We start from the raw sequence: 17,967 nt of genomic DNA on the forward strand, positions 1-17,967 counted from the left end.
AAGATATGACACCTTGTTTTACCTTTCCCTAGATTCTAGCACTTTCTACTACTCTGGAAAATTTAGCTACGTTTAATTTTTTTCTTCCTTTTAAACGCAAAAATGGGTTGACATATGTTAGAATTTAAAAAATAATTGAGCTGGCATACAAATTGTTTAAACTTAATGTGCTCATCCCTTACATAAAGCCTTTCAGCCAAAAGAATCCAATCTCTCGCATAGTGTGAAATATTTATACAAACATGACAAGGTATCTTGGATCTGAGCCCAAGTCTAAGTATAAAGGTACTTCCTGCTTCACACAGCCTAGAGAGGACTCCACCGTGAAAAGTGGCAATAGTCAGGGAAAGTCAGGTATAGAATTTCCATCTTATTAGCTGACAAAGTTTTTTTGGATTTGGGGGTGTATAGAATGTTGATTACATTAGGAATGCTCAACTTGGAGCATGTTAGTGTTGAAGCATGTCTGTAAAAAGTCTACAAACCACCCTTTACTCTAGTTATAGACTCGGTGTGACTTCAGACTGAGTGGGAGAGGAGCAATTCCACTTGGTCATAGCTCCTTCACCAGTGCACACACTTCTGTTTAATCATCAATTCACACCGAGTGCACACTAATCCTGAAACACCACTATGAGGGTTGTCATCAAAAATAACCAGTGTCCATTCTTCAGCTTCTATTCCCCAAAACTTCCCACTGTATTTCATCAGGTGGGAGAAAAAGAGTCACAAAAAAATGCCAGGTAGCATTGTACAGAAAGAAAATTCTATTGAGTCATAATAAATTAGGGGTGGTTTTGACAAGGCTCCTCCCTTAGATGAAGAGCTATAAGCAATCAGAAGCTGCTGAGAGAAGATGGGATCATATTTCTCCAGCAATAATTCCCCCTGACAGGTTACCCAATCCCAAGTGGTCTGCCCTAAACACACACACACACACATATAAGCAACACTACACAGACTCAATTCTTTTGTGTGTGTGTGTGTGTGTGTGTGTGTGTTTGTGTGTGTGTATGTGTGTGTGTAAACAACTGACAATATCATAAGTCACAAGTTCAAAAGGAAATGAGAAAAGACACTAGAGGAGTCAGGGGTCAGGGTGTAAATGGTATAAATACAATACTTCATGTATGGAATTCTCAAAAGTAATAAAAATGTCAGTTAAAAAATAAAGTTAGGCAATAATATCAGCTGCTTATTATAATAGTTATCTATGAAGTAAAAAGTCGAGGTGAGGTCAATGCAGACCTATCAAAACATACTAAGCTAAAATGATATTGTGAGTATAGAGAAATACCAAAATATGTTGGCAAGAGACCATCAGCAGATTGTAAACTAAGCATGGTGGCTTGCCAAGTTTAGTCATATTTCTTGTGTAATTTACTATTTTTAATTTTCTATAAATACTGATAATATTCATATTACTAAAATCTGTTGTCCCTCCCCAATCATCTATGTATCATTATTTTCTAAGTATCTTTTACTATCCCTGCCCCCAACACACACACCCCAACAACCGCTAACCTCAGCTCTGTATCAAGGAGGGGAAATGTAAGAAAATGAAAAAAATAGAAAATGATGTTTATTAGCCAGTAACATATACAATCATCTCTATTATGCAACAATTTAAATATGGATATTTTTATACACTGGAGATAAGAAAACATTAAATGTCTACCATGTAAAACCACATTTTAACAAAAATTACTCAAGTAAAATTGAGTATACAGGTTAGTCTTAATGCAAACTTGTAGAGAGTGTATTTAACAGGTCTCTTGTCTTGAAACTTATTTTAGGAGAAAAAATAAAGCTTATAAACTCTACACTTCATTCCACACTTAAGAAATGCATATGCTAAGATTACTTAGAGTTATTTATTCCTTTGCTTCAGAGAACTGGTGCTCAGATGACACTGTTCTGATATTTTGTCACCCTGCCTTCTGTGCAATAACTCTTGTGAGGACATGAAAGAAAACGCCTTTTTCTAAGCAAGTGGCAGTCACCGTACAACACAGCGCAAATAAATGATAATGTGTGACAACTACATCAACTAAATGGAAGCCAGTGCTTTTAAGAGAGGCACAGCATTGTGTGCAGGGACCAGGAAGTCCTCAAAATGGGAAGAAAAGAAGAAAGATACTGACATATTTTTAAATATTTAGGAAAGTGGCTTTACCTTCCCATATTATGCAAACTATGTGCAGTGTGAATAGCATCCTTAGCACAATACAGGGACAGTTATAGAACAATGGCACAGGAATATAAATGTAAAGACAGGCAAGGGAGATTGTGGAGATTGGTGTTTGCGTGCTCTTCAGTAGATATCCATTTCGGAACATAGTACAGAGGCAGAGACATAAAGCCGTGCTCTCTTCCTCATGATGTCATAAAGCTGCAGGTCTTAGAGGTTAGAAAGGTTGCCAGCGGGGCTGGAGAGATGGCTCAGTGGTTAAGAGCACTGACTGCACTTCCAGAGGTCCTGAGTTCAAATCCCAGCAACCACATGGTGGCTCACAACCATCTGTAATGAGATCTGATGCCCTCTTCTGGTGTGTCTGAAGACAGCTACAGTGTATTCATATATAATAAATAAATAAATCTTTTAAAAAAAAAAAAAGGTTGCCAGAAAAGGGTGTCTCTCTGCACACCCGCATTCCTATTTATTCTCCCATAAATAAAGCAAGTTCATAAACCCAACGCTCCAAGCAAGCTCTGGGGTCCTTCAGAGCCCAGTCTCTGTGTTGGAAGAGAAAGACGGGTAAAGAGAACCAGTTCCTTGGTTTTTTTTTTTATATATATCATTTTCTTCCCAGACACAAATATAATCTTTTCCTTATTGAACGGTTCAACTCTCAGCTGCAGGAGCAGGTTTGGGGTATTTTCAGCAGAAAGTTGTGATCCCTCCCTCCCTACCTCCATCTCTCTTACTTTAGGTACAATATAAATATGTTTTTTTCTGATGCTCTGGGCTTTCTGACTCTCTAAACTCTGTTCCCCACCATGTGGTTATTTGTGTCCCATGCCTCTGACCTCCAGGCTGATTTAAACAGCAGGGCTAATATTTTCCTCCTGTCCATTCAACCCCTCTGGGAAGCTGCTGAGATTTATGGCTCACCTGCCCTGGGGTATTTTTCTTTTCAACGCTAATAAATTTGTCCCCGGGCTTCAAAAGCAATGTTTATTCCAAGTATCCTGATTTGATCATGATTCGCTATACATGGACATACCAAAACATCACATTGTACCTGATAAATATGTACAATTATTCTGTGACAATAAAAATAAAACAAGAAAAAAAAAGAGTTTAACCACCTAAAAACCTTCTCTGTCAAGGAGCATACTAAGTGGTTAGAAGAACCTTTTTATTTGATTTCAAGTAGCAATACTTTCTAGCTATTAAAAATTCCACTTAATTTTATACAGAAATTGAACATTTCCAGAAATAGTGGGTACAGCTAAGCTATTAAACTCATATACTTTGACATTTCCCAAAGGCATATGCTTTGTGTGTCATGGTTGAACCACTGTCAGCCTAATGTTTATATTACCTATGATTATCCAAAACTTACCTAACTTTGAGTGGAAAATCATGTGCACTTCTTTCTAGGTACAGCAAGTGACCAGCAGGCATAGAACCTATCACCCAAAGTAGCTGAGATCAAACTCCAGATAGAAATACCAAACACAAAATAAAAATGGCATCTGTAAATGAGCATATATTTCATGAATATACATATACTACCTATGGACATGGAATGTATACTTTATATTGTTAGGAATATTGTTAGGATATCTAACATATGTGAGAAATGGTGTGTAGGCTGTGTGTAAACACTGTGTCATGCAATATCAAAGACTAGAGCATCTGTAGATATGAATAGGCATTGGGTGAAGGGAACAGTGGGTACTGAAGTGCGTATAAAACTTGTTAGGACAGTTTGGAGTTTAATCAAACCTTTGCCTCTGCCTACAGCAAAATCCATGTCAGAGTAACATAGCAGTACATATGAATATACAGCTGAGACATGCTCACACCCAACTGGGGGCTCACCGGAGGCCTCAAAGCAACACTAAAAATCATGTTCCTCCTGTGTTCACTGTCTCTGTGTTCTTTCTCTCTGTGTTCTCTTTCTGTGTTGTTCTCTTTCTCCCTCTGGGTGCTCTGTCTGGTACCTACTCACTCTTCTGGAGTAGGAATCTCAAAGACTTCTTTGAGGCTCAATTATTTCTATACCTGCTGAACAGCAAAGAACTTCTTAAGACTCTCCCATCAATCTTTATTCTTTAATTAAAAGATTAAACTAATTACAATGCAGTCAGGATGTTCTGAACAGAGATTCTTGATACTGAGGTCAGGCTACACCCTGCTCTAATATATCCTATATTTTATAAAAGAGTGGTTTTTCAGGCTGGGCATTGTCCTGAGAGACTCCATCTTACATGTAGCTTTTGACTCCATCCTGAGGGTAAAGGATGACTGGTATCCTGGGGAAGCCTCAAACACTATCATCTGTCTTGCACTGTCCATGCAGGTCACACTGATGAATGAGTTGCTCCTGTAGAAAGGCTGCCACCCTGTAAGTCCATTGAGTTGAGTTAAGACTATAGGGGCATAAAGACATGTTAAAATTGTATCTGGGAAACCAGGTCTAAGAACTCATCAGACACAGCAGACATGGGAAAGCTGCAGATCTCATGCCCAAATCCCATGATGGACAATATTGTCTCTGTGTGACTTCACCAACTTGACACTCAATGTAGATCACGAACTGACAGGTTGAGAACTTGCAACTGCTCTGGGGTTTCTACTTGACCATTGTCTGTCTGTCCACCCATTCACCAGTCTGGACTGGAGCCCTCCATTCCCTACTGCATACCCAGTTCTGATTTCTCTGCAGCTGGCTGCACCTTCACTCTCCAGCCTGGCTCTTCTGTGGTCCAGCAGCAGCAGCATTTTTCCTGAGCTTGGTTCTGGGCCTCTTGTCTCATCAACACAGACTCTACTAGCATGTCCATTAGCACACTTCTGAAACCTTGTAAATCAGTTATTGCCTTTTAACTTATGTTCATCTTGCATACATACATAGAAAGATATATTTACTTTGTGATGTGTGGTATAATATGAGTTATTATTAAAAGTCATGGCTCCTGGAGGAGACTGCACTACTAAAGCAGTATAATTTCTAACTGCACTCTAAATATGTATCCTTATATCCACAGAGAAATATAGCTCTTTTGTCTTATCAAAGAAGTTACAGAGACCATTACAGAAAGCTATAACTGGTCAAAATGCAGGAAATAACTGAATGATTGTGTTCAGTCTCAATGGAGACTCTGATATAACCTCTGTATCTAAGGCTCAGGGAAGGACATTGGATCAGGACATCTGTCATGAGAGCATGTCTTCTAGATATATGACAAGGAAGACACGCCCATGGAATCTCAATAATAGGGCTGCTTAAACTGGACCAAACAATGACACCAGTTGACAAGCAAATATGGGTGGAAGAATCTCACAGGGTCCCACCCCAAGATGAAGAACAACAGGCAATTATAAACAACTGAGAAAGGGGGACTTGGTCTTCCCCTCGGATGAGCCCTCTAAATGGTTGTGCTCAGTGTCAGTGGAGACATCCATGCTATAACCTCTGTATCTAAGGCTCAGGGAAGGACAGAGGAGCAGGACTTCTAGTCTCAAGTAGTTAACCCTAAAATACATGGATACAGGTAACATTAAATGGATATATACAGGTAACACTATATTGTGTAGTGGTTCACCTATGTATGTAACAATAATTTAAAAAGACATGAATTTGAGAGGGAGAGGAGGGGCATGGGAAGGGTTGGAGGGAAAAGACGTGGAAGGGGGGACTGTGCAATTATATTTTAACTAATATTTTTGAAGGTTAGAAAAAAAGAACCTTCATTCAGCTTTGCCAAACTACCACGGTAGGTAGATAATCTGGTAAATCACTACCACTGAGATTTATTTGAAAGACAGAGAGAAAGAACATAGAGTTGGGTAGGTAGGGAGGTGAAGAGGATCTGGGCAGTGTTGGGGGAGGATAAAAATACGATCAAAGATATTGTATGAAAAGATGATTTATTGAAAAAAATAAATAACTCCACCTCATGAATTTATTGTTATTCAAAAAGTCCTGACATTATGGAAAGACAAAGCTGTGTTCATCTGTGTTTATGACATCGTGCAGTCACTGTACCTATATATCTCTATGTATTCTTCCTTCCATAATAATCACCCAAAATAATACATTCAGAGCCACATTGGAGCTCACTGTTTTCTGAGCACATATTGTCTCCCTCCGCCCAATCTACACTAATCACTACTCTCCTTCCCCCACACACACTAAAAGAACCTTGTGAGTTCATGTTTGTTTTCTTCCTATTTTTCAAAATAGAATCTTACTATATTTGTAAGTCTACCTCAAATATGCAATTATCTCATCTCAGCTGGATAATTATAGGTGTACATAGTCTCAAGATCCTTTTCTATTAAAGAGCAATTCAAAGATTTCCTTCAGAACCCCTCCCATATGTCTCAGGGGGTGAAAGTTATCTAACAAATTCTAAGGACCACTTTCTCTTCATGAATCCATATCCATGTTAGTATCTCTAGAGTGGGATTTCATGGTACCAGGATATTTTTATGGCTGCTTTTCCACTCTGAGAACCTTTAGAATAGGGTAAGACCAGATATTCAATAAATACTCTTTGAATTAAAAAAATCGCTGAACAATTAATATGCTGCAAAGTCATCTGAGTGTTCCCTGATTTCCAATAGGTCAAGCCACCTCGGAGTTGCCAGATCTCCCTTTGATGTGTCTTCTGAGGTAATCTACTGCAACTTATCAGGGCAGGTGTGCAAAGCTAAGAGGAAAAATGAAGAAGTAGAACCTTGATTGACGAAGGGAAGTAGCCGAGGAGAATTTAATCTAATTCTAAACCATCAATCTCCCCATGACTCTGATCAGACCAGTCAGCAGCTTCAGAACATCACTCACTCGATAGCATCTACTCAGAAATACATTCTCCAAAGAGGAAAACAAAAAAAAGGTCATAAACCAATCTAAAAGTCAAAGGCTTTTCTTTGCCATTGGCGTACAGATGTCACATATCACCTTGAAAAGTCCAAGCTTCTCATCAAAACATTACAAACCTCGGTCAGCTGCATTTCTTAAATTTAATTTTCCTTTCCAATTGCTATAGCACCAGAGATACGGGCAGCCATGATGGATAACACTGAATGCCACCCATATAAAGCACGTACGGAACATTGGGGATTGACAGCCTTAATCCTGAATCAGAGTCTGAGCTCCCGGCCTGACTGACTTATCATGGCACAGATGTATATAATGAAATACCTTAATGATTCATGGTGATCTCTCCATACTGGGTCCTATAGGAGTCATGACATTTCTATTTTGCCTCCTAAGAATCATGTGATTTAGCCTCCTCATCCTTATTGAGAACAAGAGATGGAACAGAACTTATCATCTGGATTGGCACCTGAGGAACTCTTTCTTCCAATTTTTTCTAAAGTGGAAGATTTGGCATGTCCTGATGGATAGGTCCACAACCATGCACACAAAGGCATCACGGACTGGACTGAGTGAGGTACCAAAAATATAAACAAATTAAGAGAACATGAAGTTAGAAGGTGTTCATTGAAAGAAACATGTGAGCAAGTTTGAGGTGGAAGAGAGGAGAGGATATGATCATTTTTATTGTATATATATATGAAATTCCCAAAGATAAAGAAAAGTTAGTGTTAAAAAAATAAAATGTCTTTCACAGATCAATAGTCTTCCCCAAAAAACTGCTCCATGGTTAAACATTCATACAACATGCACTCAACTAGACGATGTACTCCTCTATCAGAGACTCCTAATCAAGAACAGCAATGTTAAAACATGAGACTAGGAAAGAAATCATGTTAGATTAAGTGGATCTGAGTACCTTACAAATATGCTCTTTGGAACTTTCTTTCTTTTCTATGTCACTACTGAGATCACACCAAACAAGTAAAATTGGGACCTCAGCTACATTTGTATTATGATACACAGCATAATACTTCCCAAACACTTATTCCAAGTGGGATACACCCACACTTAAAAAACATGCCCCAAGACTTAGCCTTCAACAGGTAGAATACCACACAGGGAGAGAAAGAGAGAGGAGGGAGAGAGAGAGGGGGGGGGGAGAGAGGTGCTGAGGTGATAAAAAGATCAGGAGAGCACTCCATAGTCTCAGTAATAGTGTCAGGTGTCAGGCCCCGGGGCTTCCCCCTTGAGCTGGATCCCAAGATGAACCAGTCACTGGACCTCCGTTTTCTCAGGCTCTTCTCCATTTTTGTCCCTGCAGTTCTTTCAGACAGGAATAACTCTGGGCCAGAGTTTTTGACTATGGGATGGAAACCTCATTACTCCACTTGATGTCCTCTCTTTCTACTGGAGGTGGGCTCTACAAGTTCCCTCTCCCCACTGTTGGGCAATTCATCTAAGGTCCCTCTGAGTCCTGAGAGTCTCTCACTTCCCAGGTCTCTGGTACATTCTAGAGAACCCCCCACCTCCCACCTCTTGAGGTTGCCTGTTTCCATTCTTTCTGCTGGCCCTTGGGGCTTTAGTCCTATTTCCCCACCCAATACCTGATCATGTTCCCCTCTTCCCTTCTTTTTTCCTACCCAAGTCCCTCCCTCCCTCCTCCCTCCTTTGATGTCTTTCTTCTATCTCCTAAGTGGGACTGAGGGTCTTCACTAGGACCCTTTGACTTGTTAACCTTCTTGAGTTCTATAGATTGTATCCTGGGTATTTTGTACTTTTTGGAGACCTCGGGGGGGGGTGGGTGGAGGTATAGGATGTGAGTGTACATGGAGGGGGATAAAATCTGGACTGTAAAAAAAAGATTAAGAATAAATTAAAAAAAAAAAAGAGCAGGTGAAGGAAGGCAAGAGAGGAGGGGCAGATGAGAGCAGAAAGTCCTGTTTGCAGACTTTCATTTGTATGGCAGCATAGCCTTCCTGTGCTGCTGTTAAGGTTTGGGCTTTTGCTATGTGCTGTAATGCTAAATACTGGTCCCCAAGGTCTGGTTGCCCCCCAGAGATGAGAGAATCTGCACTACACAAGTGGTGCTGTGTAACCTTGACCCCCAAGTTATCCCTGATTGGTAAATAAAGATGCCTACAGCCTATAACTGGGGAATAGAGAGATAGGCGGTGTTTGGATTCCTGGGCTTGGGGTCTGAGGAGAGACCAGGAGGAGAAGAGTGAGGAAGGTGACTGAGGAGAGATGGCATGAGTAGGTGAGTCATGAAAACATGGCCATGAGGGCTGGCCAATTGGAGTTAAGAGCTGCCCAGATGGAACATAGCAAGTTATAACTCTGGGTTACAGATAGGAACGTAGGCATAATAGCATGATGAGTGGATATCTGCACAGCTTTAGTGCTAATTAAGGTTTATTATAGATACAAAAATTGTGTCTTTTATCTGAGAACTGAATGATCTAAGGCTGGACAGAAACCCCAACTGAGATTAAATGTCTACTACAACATGACACTGTCAACCTGAAGGGGTGATGGAACCCTGTCAAACAGGGCAGAACAGACACCAGGAGGATATGTCAACTGTCTGTGAGAGCTCTAAGTCACGTCTGAATTTCAGGAAGTGAAGACATGGTACAGAATTTCACGGTGGTGATAATCGCACACACTGCATCTTGCTTCCACAGAAGCTCATCAAGAAACAGAACAGCAATGGAGCCAGAAACTGGCAACAGCAATGACTCCGCGTCAGAGGCCACTTCCTCCTGTAACTAGATTGCATTTGAGAAGTGAGTCATTGCCCCTCTATTTCCTGATCCATTAAGTGTGAGAGTTGCATAAGTTAACTGTAAGGCCTCTGCCTTGATAAATACCCTAGAATATGAGGTTACATGCCATAAAAATAAGATCCAGGCTGGATCATTTAAAGCAAAATTATGTGGCTTATGTGCAGCAGAAGAGAATGGGAGCTACCGTGTCCCTGTGTCTCATTTATGAAGCCGGGGCCCCCATCACCTTTTATTTCAGGTCAGAACTATCTGAACTCTTTCCAGTCACTACAGTCATTACCAGAATCGGCTGGTTTTATAGTGAGAAACACTGACTAATGATTTACATACCAATTTTTTTGTATAGAAATATTGTCCTTGGAATTTGAAAGGAATGTCTCCTAGAAAGGTGGGTCCTTGAACACCACTATCAATTCCTGAATGTAGAAGATGAATGCACAAATGGAGCTTTCCTGAAATGCTGCTCCCTGAGACAGGCTTCCTTTGGTAGACGACAGAAAGTAGGGTGGGGGGTCTTTCAGAGTGCTACGACTCTGGGGTGTCTCGTGCAACTCAAGCTTTCCCAGATACCCCTTCGCTCTTCCAATCACACAATGCAGGGTGGCAAGCTCAGGTTAGCCATTCACAAAACCCTTCCTCTTCTTCCTGTGCCCACAGCTAGGCTGTATGGACCTGCTTCCTTCCTCCTAAGTGTGACCAAGTGCCTGGAAATGTCACTTCCCATGTCACCATGCCTGTGGAGTATGAGGAAACACAGTACATCTTCCCTGTGTAATCTACTAGAGTCTGGACCTCTGCCGCCACCTGGAAACCTCCTGTAGGAGAAAAGATCAGAAAAGAACAAAATGAAGTACCAGTATTTTTTTTTAATCATCTTATAGAAAAGGGCTACCCACTCAACAGCAACAGTGTTTACAATTTTTATATGCAGAAAAAAATTCTCTTGTTCTTAAACCCTCAACTCTGCAGAGTTTATCTCTGACAGCCACAAGCCTCACCTTGGCTAGTACTTGAAGTTGGCATTAGTATTACCATCCTTGGTTTCTACAGGAGTGGTCAGGGATTTACTGAGATCAAATGACTCACCTTGTTGTCAGTGCAGTTGAACTAAGTTCAATAGAAGAGGCAGAAGCCTCTGAGCCCTGTGACTTTTATCAAATAAAATTGTCTCTTGCCCCCAAATCCTTGATTTTCAGAAGATTATGTGTGCTTTGCATACCACCTGAAGTCTTTATTTCATAAATGAAACATTTCCCAGTCTTACCCCCAGAATCTCATGCAGGGATAAGAGACAAGTCTCAGGATTCATATCTGGGTGAGAGCCACCACATAGCTTCAGGTCTGTCCTCGGTTTAATAAATCCATTTGAAAAACCTCCACATCTCTTAATCACAGAATTTGCAATTATAAATTTGTCTCTGGGGTAAGCTCTAGAGGAAATTCTCTTTAGTTTCGAATGAAACTAAAACATGCTTTTCTATCCATTACTAGTGATGGAGAAAGAAAGGTACCTAGAAAGGGTGCCTTTATTTATATGGAAGTCATTATTTAAACCACCACTGGTTTGGGGGAGATGGCCAAAGCAGCTGTAGTAAACTGACTGGACACATCTGGTGGTGCTGTGAAGAGAGGGTAAGACTGAGAAACACTGAGATCATAACGCCCAGTGTAAGATCATGTTTTATAACCTGAAATGTACCATATCAATCAGGCCTAGTTGAATTGATCACACTATACTAGAACTGAAAATCCTTCTGAAAATGCCCATCAGGCAGTTCAGTTCAAACCACACATTTGATGACAGAGATTGAAGCCAGGGGTGATAAGAAGAAAAGATTCCAGTTTCATAAAAGAAAGCACAAAGTCTTTCATGAAAGTATTTCATCTAAATTTCTATAGTTTCTAAACATGGGTAGAAGTTTCCTGAAAATACAAAGAGACCAAATGGGTTCTTATCAAGGCTAAGGTTCAACAGCAGAGCCAACCCTGTCTGCCTGGGGACAGTTCCAGACTCCACTCTGAAACTCCTGTCCTTTGACCAACTCTGGATACAGTCCTTTGACTCTTACAACCTTATGTTATTCAAATTTAAAACCAACTCTTCTAGAGGTAGTGCATGCCTTCGTCGATGACTGCAGTTTTAAATGAGCAAGCATCATGTCAGGAAAACAGTATAGTACCACTGAGGCCTTGAATGACATAGCAGCCTCGAAAGCATCCATGTGCAACATCAAACAAAGCCTTTGAAAGTAAGTCGTGAAGCCTGCGGAAGGGAACATAGAAGAAAGTCCTAGCAATGACTGGACAGAGCTGATCTACAAACTGCTCTTTACTATTGAAGAGCCAGCCTCAGAAGGGTGTCAGCACTTGTTAGACGAAAGGCAGAGAGGAAAGATGGAAGTAGGGAGAAAGGAGAAGAAAATTCCACTCTAAATTTGGCAAGGAAGAAGATAAGTGCCAGAGTGGATCACCCTCAGAAAGTGGACAGTGTCTAAAGTGATCCGTAGCACAGCAGCAGTGTACTGTGTGCCAACGAATGCCACTTAAAAGTATTCAGCATGGAGACGTCTATGCTGTGTATACTTTACCACATAAAATTTTTAGCACATATTTTATAACCGGAATATAAATGATGTCTATGTCCCCAAACTTGCCATAAAGTCTTTTGGACGTGCACGCACACTAAGTGCCTTAGTAAGTGGATTTGCTGAAAATCTAAGAGAGGAAGTACTATCAAATGTCTGGGACAGGGCGCTCTGAGCAAAGGCAGATGATAAAGCAGGGAGGCACACCACTATGTGACCTGACCCTTCTAACTTAAAACAGTTAAGGCCAAAGATAAGGGGGTTGGGGAACAGGACACGATTCCCAACCTGTCTGCCATGAGATTTCCCAGAGCTGTGGACAAGTCATGACTTTAAAAAAACAAAAAAGCAAACCTGTTCCCCATCCCCCAACAAGAGACAGCTCACTGTATTTCTATATCAAAGGGCAGATGCCCCCCTTTGAGATCTGGGGTACACATACTATTTTGGTTCTTCCTGAAAATAGGTGTGAGATGCTATCATTGCTCCTAGTTCCCAAGTGAGTTGAGAAGGACTGAGGAGGCAAGCAAACCTGCACAGCCCAGAGAAGCTGATCCTCCCCACAGTGATGGAATGTTGGACAGAAATTGCATTTCAAGGCCTTAGGCTATGAACCATCACATCTCTATCCTCAAGATTGTTCTCTAAGACCAACGTAAAATATATTGTGTAATAAGGCAAAGGATAGAGAGAACTTCCAAAGTTCAAGTATAAATAAAAATGTTCTAATGGCCAAGCAATAGTAATAATTTGCCAAACAGAAATGAAGGTCAGCAACAGCTGGGTAAGATTGCTGCAATATACTTGATTGTTCCTAGTACAGCAAACAGCCCAAGCAAAACACTTTCACGTCAAACTATAATACCTATCTCAATATTATTATGAATATATCAATCTTACACATGGGCACTGATTAGTCCCATAATTAAAACAGAAGCCGTCTATTCATTGGAACCTAGAAAGCTGAAAAGCAAGATAAAATTAAATTAAAAAAATAAAATAGCCTATCAGCCTCTGAATTATTCAAATCATATATGAAGTGAATAAGAGAAACAGTGTTTGAGAGAGTCATATCAGCTGCAGCTCTGAAAGAGCCATTTATACACATACACACACACACACATGCATACATACACGCCCATGCATGTGCGCACACACACACAATGATTTGTATTTTGGGACAAACTGGGGCATTTTGAAAATTCAGCAATTCTTTAAAAGAAAAAAGCCGGCCGAGACATGGAACGAGAACATAGCAAAAGCCATGTCTTGCTTTAGTGAGAGATGAATGTGAGTCACATCCAACGCTTCTCTGATAAAAGGGACGTTTGAGGACAAGAGTCAGCAGAGGAAAAAATTGAAAATATTGCATCTATATAGAAATCATCTATACGTTTTGCCTCTGAAAAGCCATCAGTAAAATAAGAAAAACACTCTGCACTGACAACAGCGGATGATGCACATGTATCTTCACAAAGCAGCTCTTGCCAGGAGAACAGGCATCTGCCGCTCGCAGTGGCCACACCGCAGAAGTCTCTGTTTTGTCGAATGATTGTCCATTTGTGTGTCTGTTGGAGCAATTCGGAAGAGAGCATATTGAGATGTGCTTGTGGACATGACAGATGCCAAGAGCAAAAGCAGATTCATTGGTAGCCAGTTCTCACTTTTTCATGAAAGGCAAAGGGAGTTGGCACGTGGAATCCCACCCATCCAGATGGCTTGGTCTACCAGCATATGGACTGCAGGGGAAAGCAAGCGAGAGTGAGGTTATGAGGGTAAAAACAAACCAAGACAGGAACTGGGGTTGTGGCTCAGAGGTACAGTATTTGACTAGCATACACTAGGTCCTGGGTTCAGTCTTTAGCACCACATGCACAGAAGGAAAAAAAATATTAAGAAATTAAATGTTCCTGATATTTTTCTTAAGTCTCTTTTGCCAGATACACTAAATATGATTGGCTCATCATGTTTGGGGACCAGAGATTTGTTCCATAGAGTAAGGGGAGGATAGAGCTAACGTTAGTCCTTTGGATGCAGCAATTCCTGAGGCCTAGAATCAACTACTCCTCCTTCTCTAATCTCCCTCCAACCCAGCTGATCATGGACGGGTCATTTCAGACATTTCCACGTTGGCCTTTTAATGAGGAAACCCTCTGAACTCTGCTCCTCTGTTGCTTGCTTTACTGAGCAACTCTCTGAACTTCCTCACTTCCCAAACAGCTTATCTTTTACCTCCATGGAAGCCATTTTGTGGATCCCTCACATGTTCAGGGAATTATAGACATCAATCAGTCATCAAATCTCATAGAGCTTCACCAAGGCCCTAACTTGGCCACGTTCTCTGAACAACAAAGCACAGGTGATCTCTGGCTTGTCTCCGAAAGTAACCACTACACCTGTCCTCTGTGCTCAGGAAGCAGAATAAAGTCAGGACCTGATCAGCGAAGAATGATTCACAAATAACCAAACCCCTCACAAATAAAGAAGTCTGCTGAGACACACGGTTGCAATGCCAACTAATGCGAGTTTATTGAGAAATACACAGAGCAACAAGCTCCCTCTTTCAGAGACACAAAAGCAGAAGCCAGGCAATAAAGCAGCAAGGTGAAGGCATGGGCTCTTGGCAGGAGAGCCTCTGGAAGCATTGTGATTCCTCAGACTGGAGTGAGGTGGTGAAGCCTCTGGAAGCTTTGAGAAGCTTACACGGAACCAGAAATCAAACCTTAAAGTTATCTTAGTGCTGGCAAGAAACATTTTAGAGTGTCAAAGGCAGCTTGGGCGTAGCTAGCAGCTAGCAACTTGGCAGTCAATAACACGATGGAGCATTCAAACAGCATACAGGAAGCTCCCGGAAACATAGCTGGCAGGGCACGGAGACTCAACTGGCGCACAGGCTCCTACGCACTTAGCAAGTTCTTCGGCAGCTGGACACACAGGACTGCTGGTATGTCCTGGAGACTCCACAGGTTGGTTGGCAGACAGTAGAGATGCCTCCCACTGGTTGGCAGACAGTAGAGATGCCTCCCACTGGTTGGCAGACAGTAGAGATGCCTCCCACTTGTTGGCAGGTAGTAGAGATTCCCACTGGCTGGCAGGAGCTGGAAATTCCTCCCAGGGACTGACAGCCAGTGGACACAAAAGTGAGTGGCCGGCTACAGGGAGCAGAGCAGGGATTGGAGACACAGGTAGTCTGTCGATTGCAAGTTACCTGGACCGGAGTGGAGATGCAAGAAGTTCTCTGGTAGCACGTTGGCTGACAGGCAGTAGGCTCACAGGATGACTCCTGACAATGGTCCAGGAGCCAGGACCCAGTTTGGAAGGAACTGGGCAAGTAGAGGCCACTCAGGCAGTCTGCATCACGGGCTGAGGCTGTGGAAACTGGGCCCGCTGGAGCAGTGTAACGTCCTCCAACTGGCCTGGAAGAGCAATTTCTTGTGGAGCAGTTGAAAGACATGACGGCAGAGAGAGAGCGAGAGGGCTGCACTGTGTCCTTGAAGTTAGCTGAATTATGAATGCTACTTCAGGCTCCTGGGCTTTTATATATCCTTGCTCATGGGTGGGGTTCCCCTGCTGGTTCCCTTGGCTTCTCTGGATCACACCACCTTGCCTTAGAACATCTTGTGAATCTCCAAGTTAATTGTCCCTCGAGAAGCCTTCTCCCTCGTAAAGGATGTTTAGTAGTTTGGTAACTAAATCATAAGTCTCCTGAACTGTACTTAGTCTGGGTTAAGAATGCAGCTGACAGCTTCAAAGCTATTGGTCATCCTTACCCACATTTCATCCCCCATTTACCTTCTTGCATCTGATGAGTGTCCATCCAGCCACAACTCCAAACATGCCGCTGCCCCACCGCCACACACTCTCTCCCTTCCGGCCAGGGCTGATTGCAAGCCCGCACCATGCTTGGTTTGTCATTGACATTTAATATGCTTTTGACATAACTCACTGAGTCACTCGACCGCGGCTAACGGGGCTCCTAATAAGGGGAGTTGCCCCCTTCAGAACGCTTCGTGATAGCAATGAGAAGACCTGCCGAGAAAAGGGTCACAAAGATGTATCCAAATCAGGAGGTGACCCTCAGCTTTCCTTAATGTACCAAAGCAGGAAGAGTACAGGAAGGAGAGAAAGCTCTGGGATCCCTTTTTATTCCATCAAGGCAGCAAGTTTAGATGCTCGTTAACCAGAACTGCAGTCACAGCCAACAGAGACCCTTTTTAAACAAATTGGTCGTGAATTATTCCTAAAAGTTTTACTCTAATAAAAATGGCTAACAATTACTCACGAGCCTCATCAGGATGCCAGGAGACAGGCTTCATTAATTTTAAAATTACTATAATGTTAATTTAAGAGGCTACAGTGTCTTCCTCCTGTTTTGCTCAATGCAGTTGAAACGTATTTATTTTTCACACAAGCTATTATAGATAGGATGTATTTTAATCAAGAATAAACTAAAGACTCTTCAAGGTCATTGTCTTTATCACAGATAAGGGTAGGCAAGGGTGGGCGGGATCAGGCCCTTAATCAATGCTTGGTAGCAAATGGATATATGAAGAGGTTTCTGTAATATTTAATTATTCCTTTTATGCTTGGAGAACCAGACTGATGCTATGCTATTCTCTTTTGTTTCATCTCAGTATAATATAGTCAGCTCTGAGAAAGAAAATCGACTGTTTCTGTGGGTCCATCTGTACACAGGTAAATCACCTGTTTGAGCTAACAAAATAAATCACTCCAACACAGCTTAAATAGCCAGAGATATTCCCACCTCAAAAGGGCTATAAAATCTGACATGACCTGGCTTACATGGCGAACAATAATGGCGAACAATAATGGATTTACATATATTTAAGGGCTACAGGCAGGGCCACAAAGAGAACAGTTTTACATCAGAACTCATCAGAAGTCTCCTTGCAAGAAAAGCATCATTCATCTAATTAGAGGCTGATGATACACTCAACAATAAGATATTGGACCGTGGGCAGCGTTAGAAATCCCAAGGATCAACTTCAATGGCTCCGAGAATGTTCACAGGAGCAAGGGGAACGAGATTAACAAGACGACTACTTTCCACACTGTTGTGACCAGGCCCTTTCCACCACCAAGAATGCCTCGGAAGATGTTTAAAGACCAGAGTACCTGGTCAAGGGATGGGCTGGCTTTACAACAGATGAGTTGTTTACAGGCTTCTGCCAGCTGAGGACTTGCAGGACGCGGGGAAGAGAAGTCAGCACTGCAAACACAAAAGGAGTGAAGGCAACAGACTCTGTCAGTGACTATTACTGCATTCCTGGAATGGCAGAGGGTTGTTTTGTTTTTTTAAGAGAGAGAGAGAGAGAGAGAGAGAGAGAGAGAGAGAGAGAGAGAGAGAGAGAGAGAGAGAGAACACAAACACATGTGCCACCATGCATCCATGTGTGTGTTTCTTTGGAGGTCAGAGGACAACTTTCAGGAATCAGTTTTCTCCTCCCACCATGTGGGCTCAGACCGTCAAGCTCAGAGGCAAATACACACCTTCACCATCTCGCCAGCCCGCGA

At 41.8% G+C, this 17,967-nt stretch overlaps 1 protein-coding gene across 1 annotated transcript; it reads right to left on the reverse strand.

The window, feature by feature from the left end:
* Nucleotides 1–14,942: 14,942 nt before the first annotated feature.
* LOC114611576 (keratin-associated protein 11-1) lies at nucleotides 14,943–15,940 on the reverse strand. Its single transcript, XM_028756283.1, has one exon. The coding sequence runs from the start codon at nucleotides 15,884–15,886 to the stop codon at nucleotides 15,338–15,340; it is 549 nt and encodes a 182-aa protein (XP_028612116.1). The 5' UTR covers nucleotides 15,887–15,940; the 3' UTR covers nucleotides 14,943–15,337.
* Nucleotides 15,941–17,967: the final 2,027 nt, after the last annotated feature.

The sequence above is a fragment of the Grammomys surdaster genome, unplaced genomic scaffold (genome assembly GCF_004785775.1).
Source record: "Grammomys surdaster isolate TR1022 unplaced genomic scaffold, NIH_TR_1.0 126118, whole genome shotgun sequence".
NCBI classification, from domain to species: domain Eukaryota; kingdom Metazoa; phylum Chordata; class Mammalia; order Rodentia; family Muridae; genus Grammomys; species Grammomys surdaster.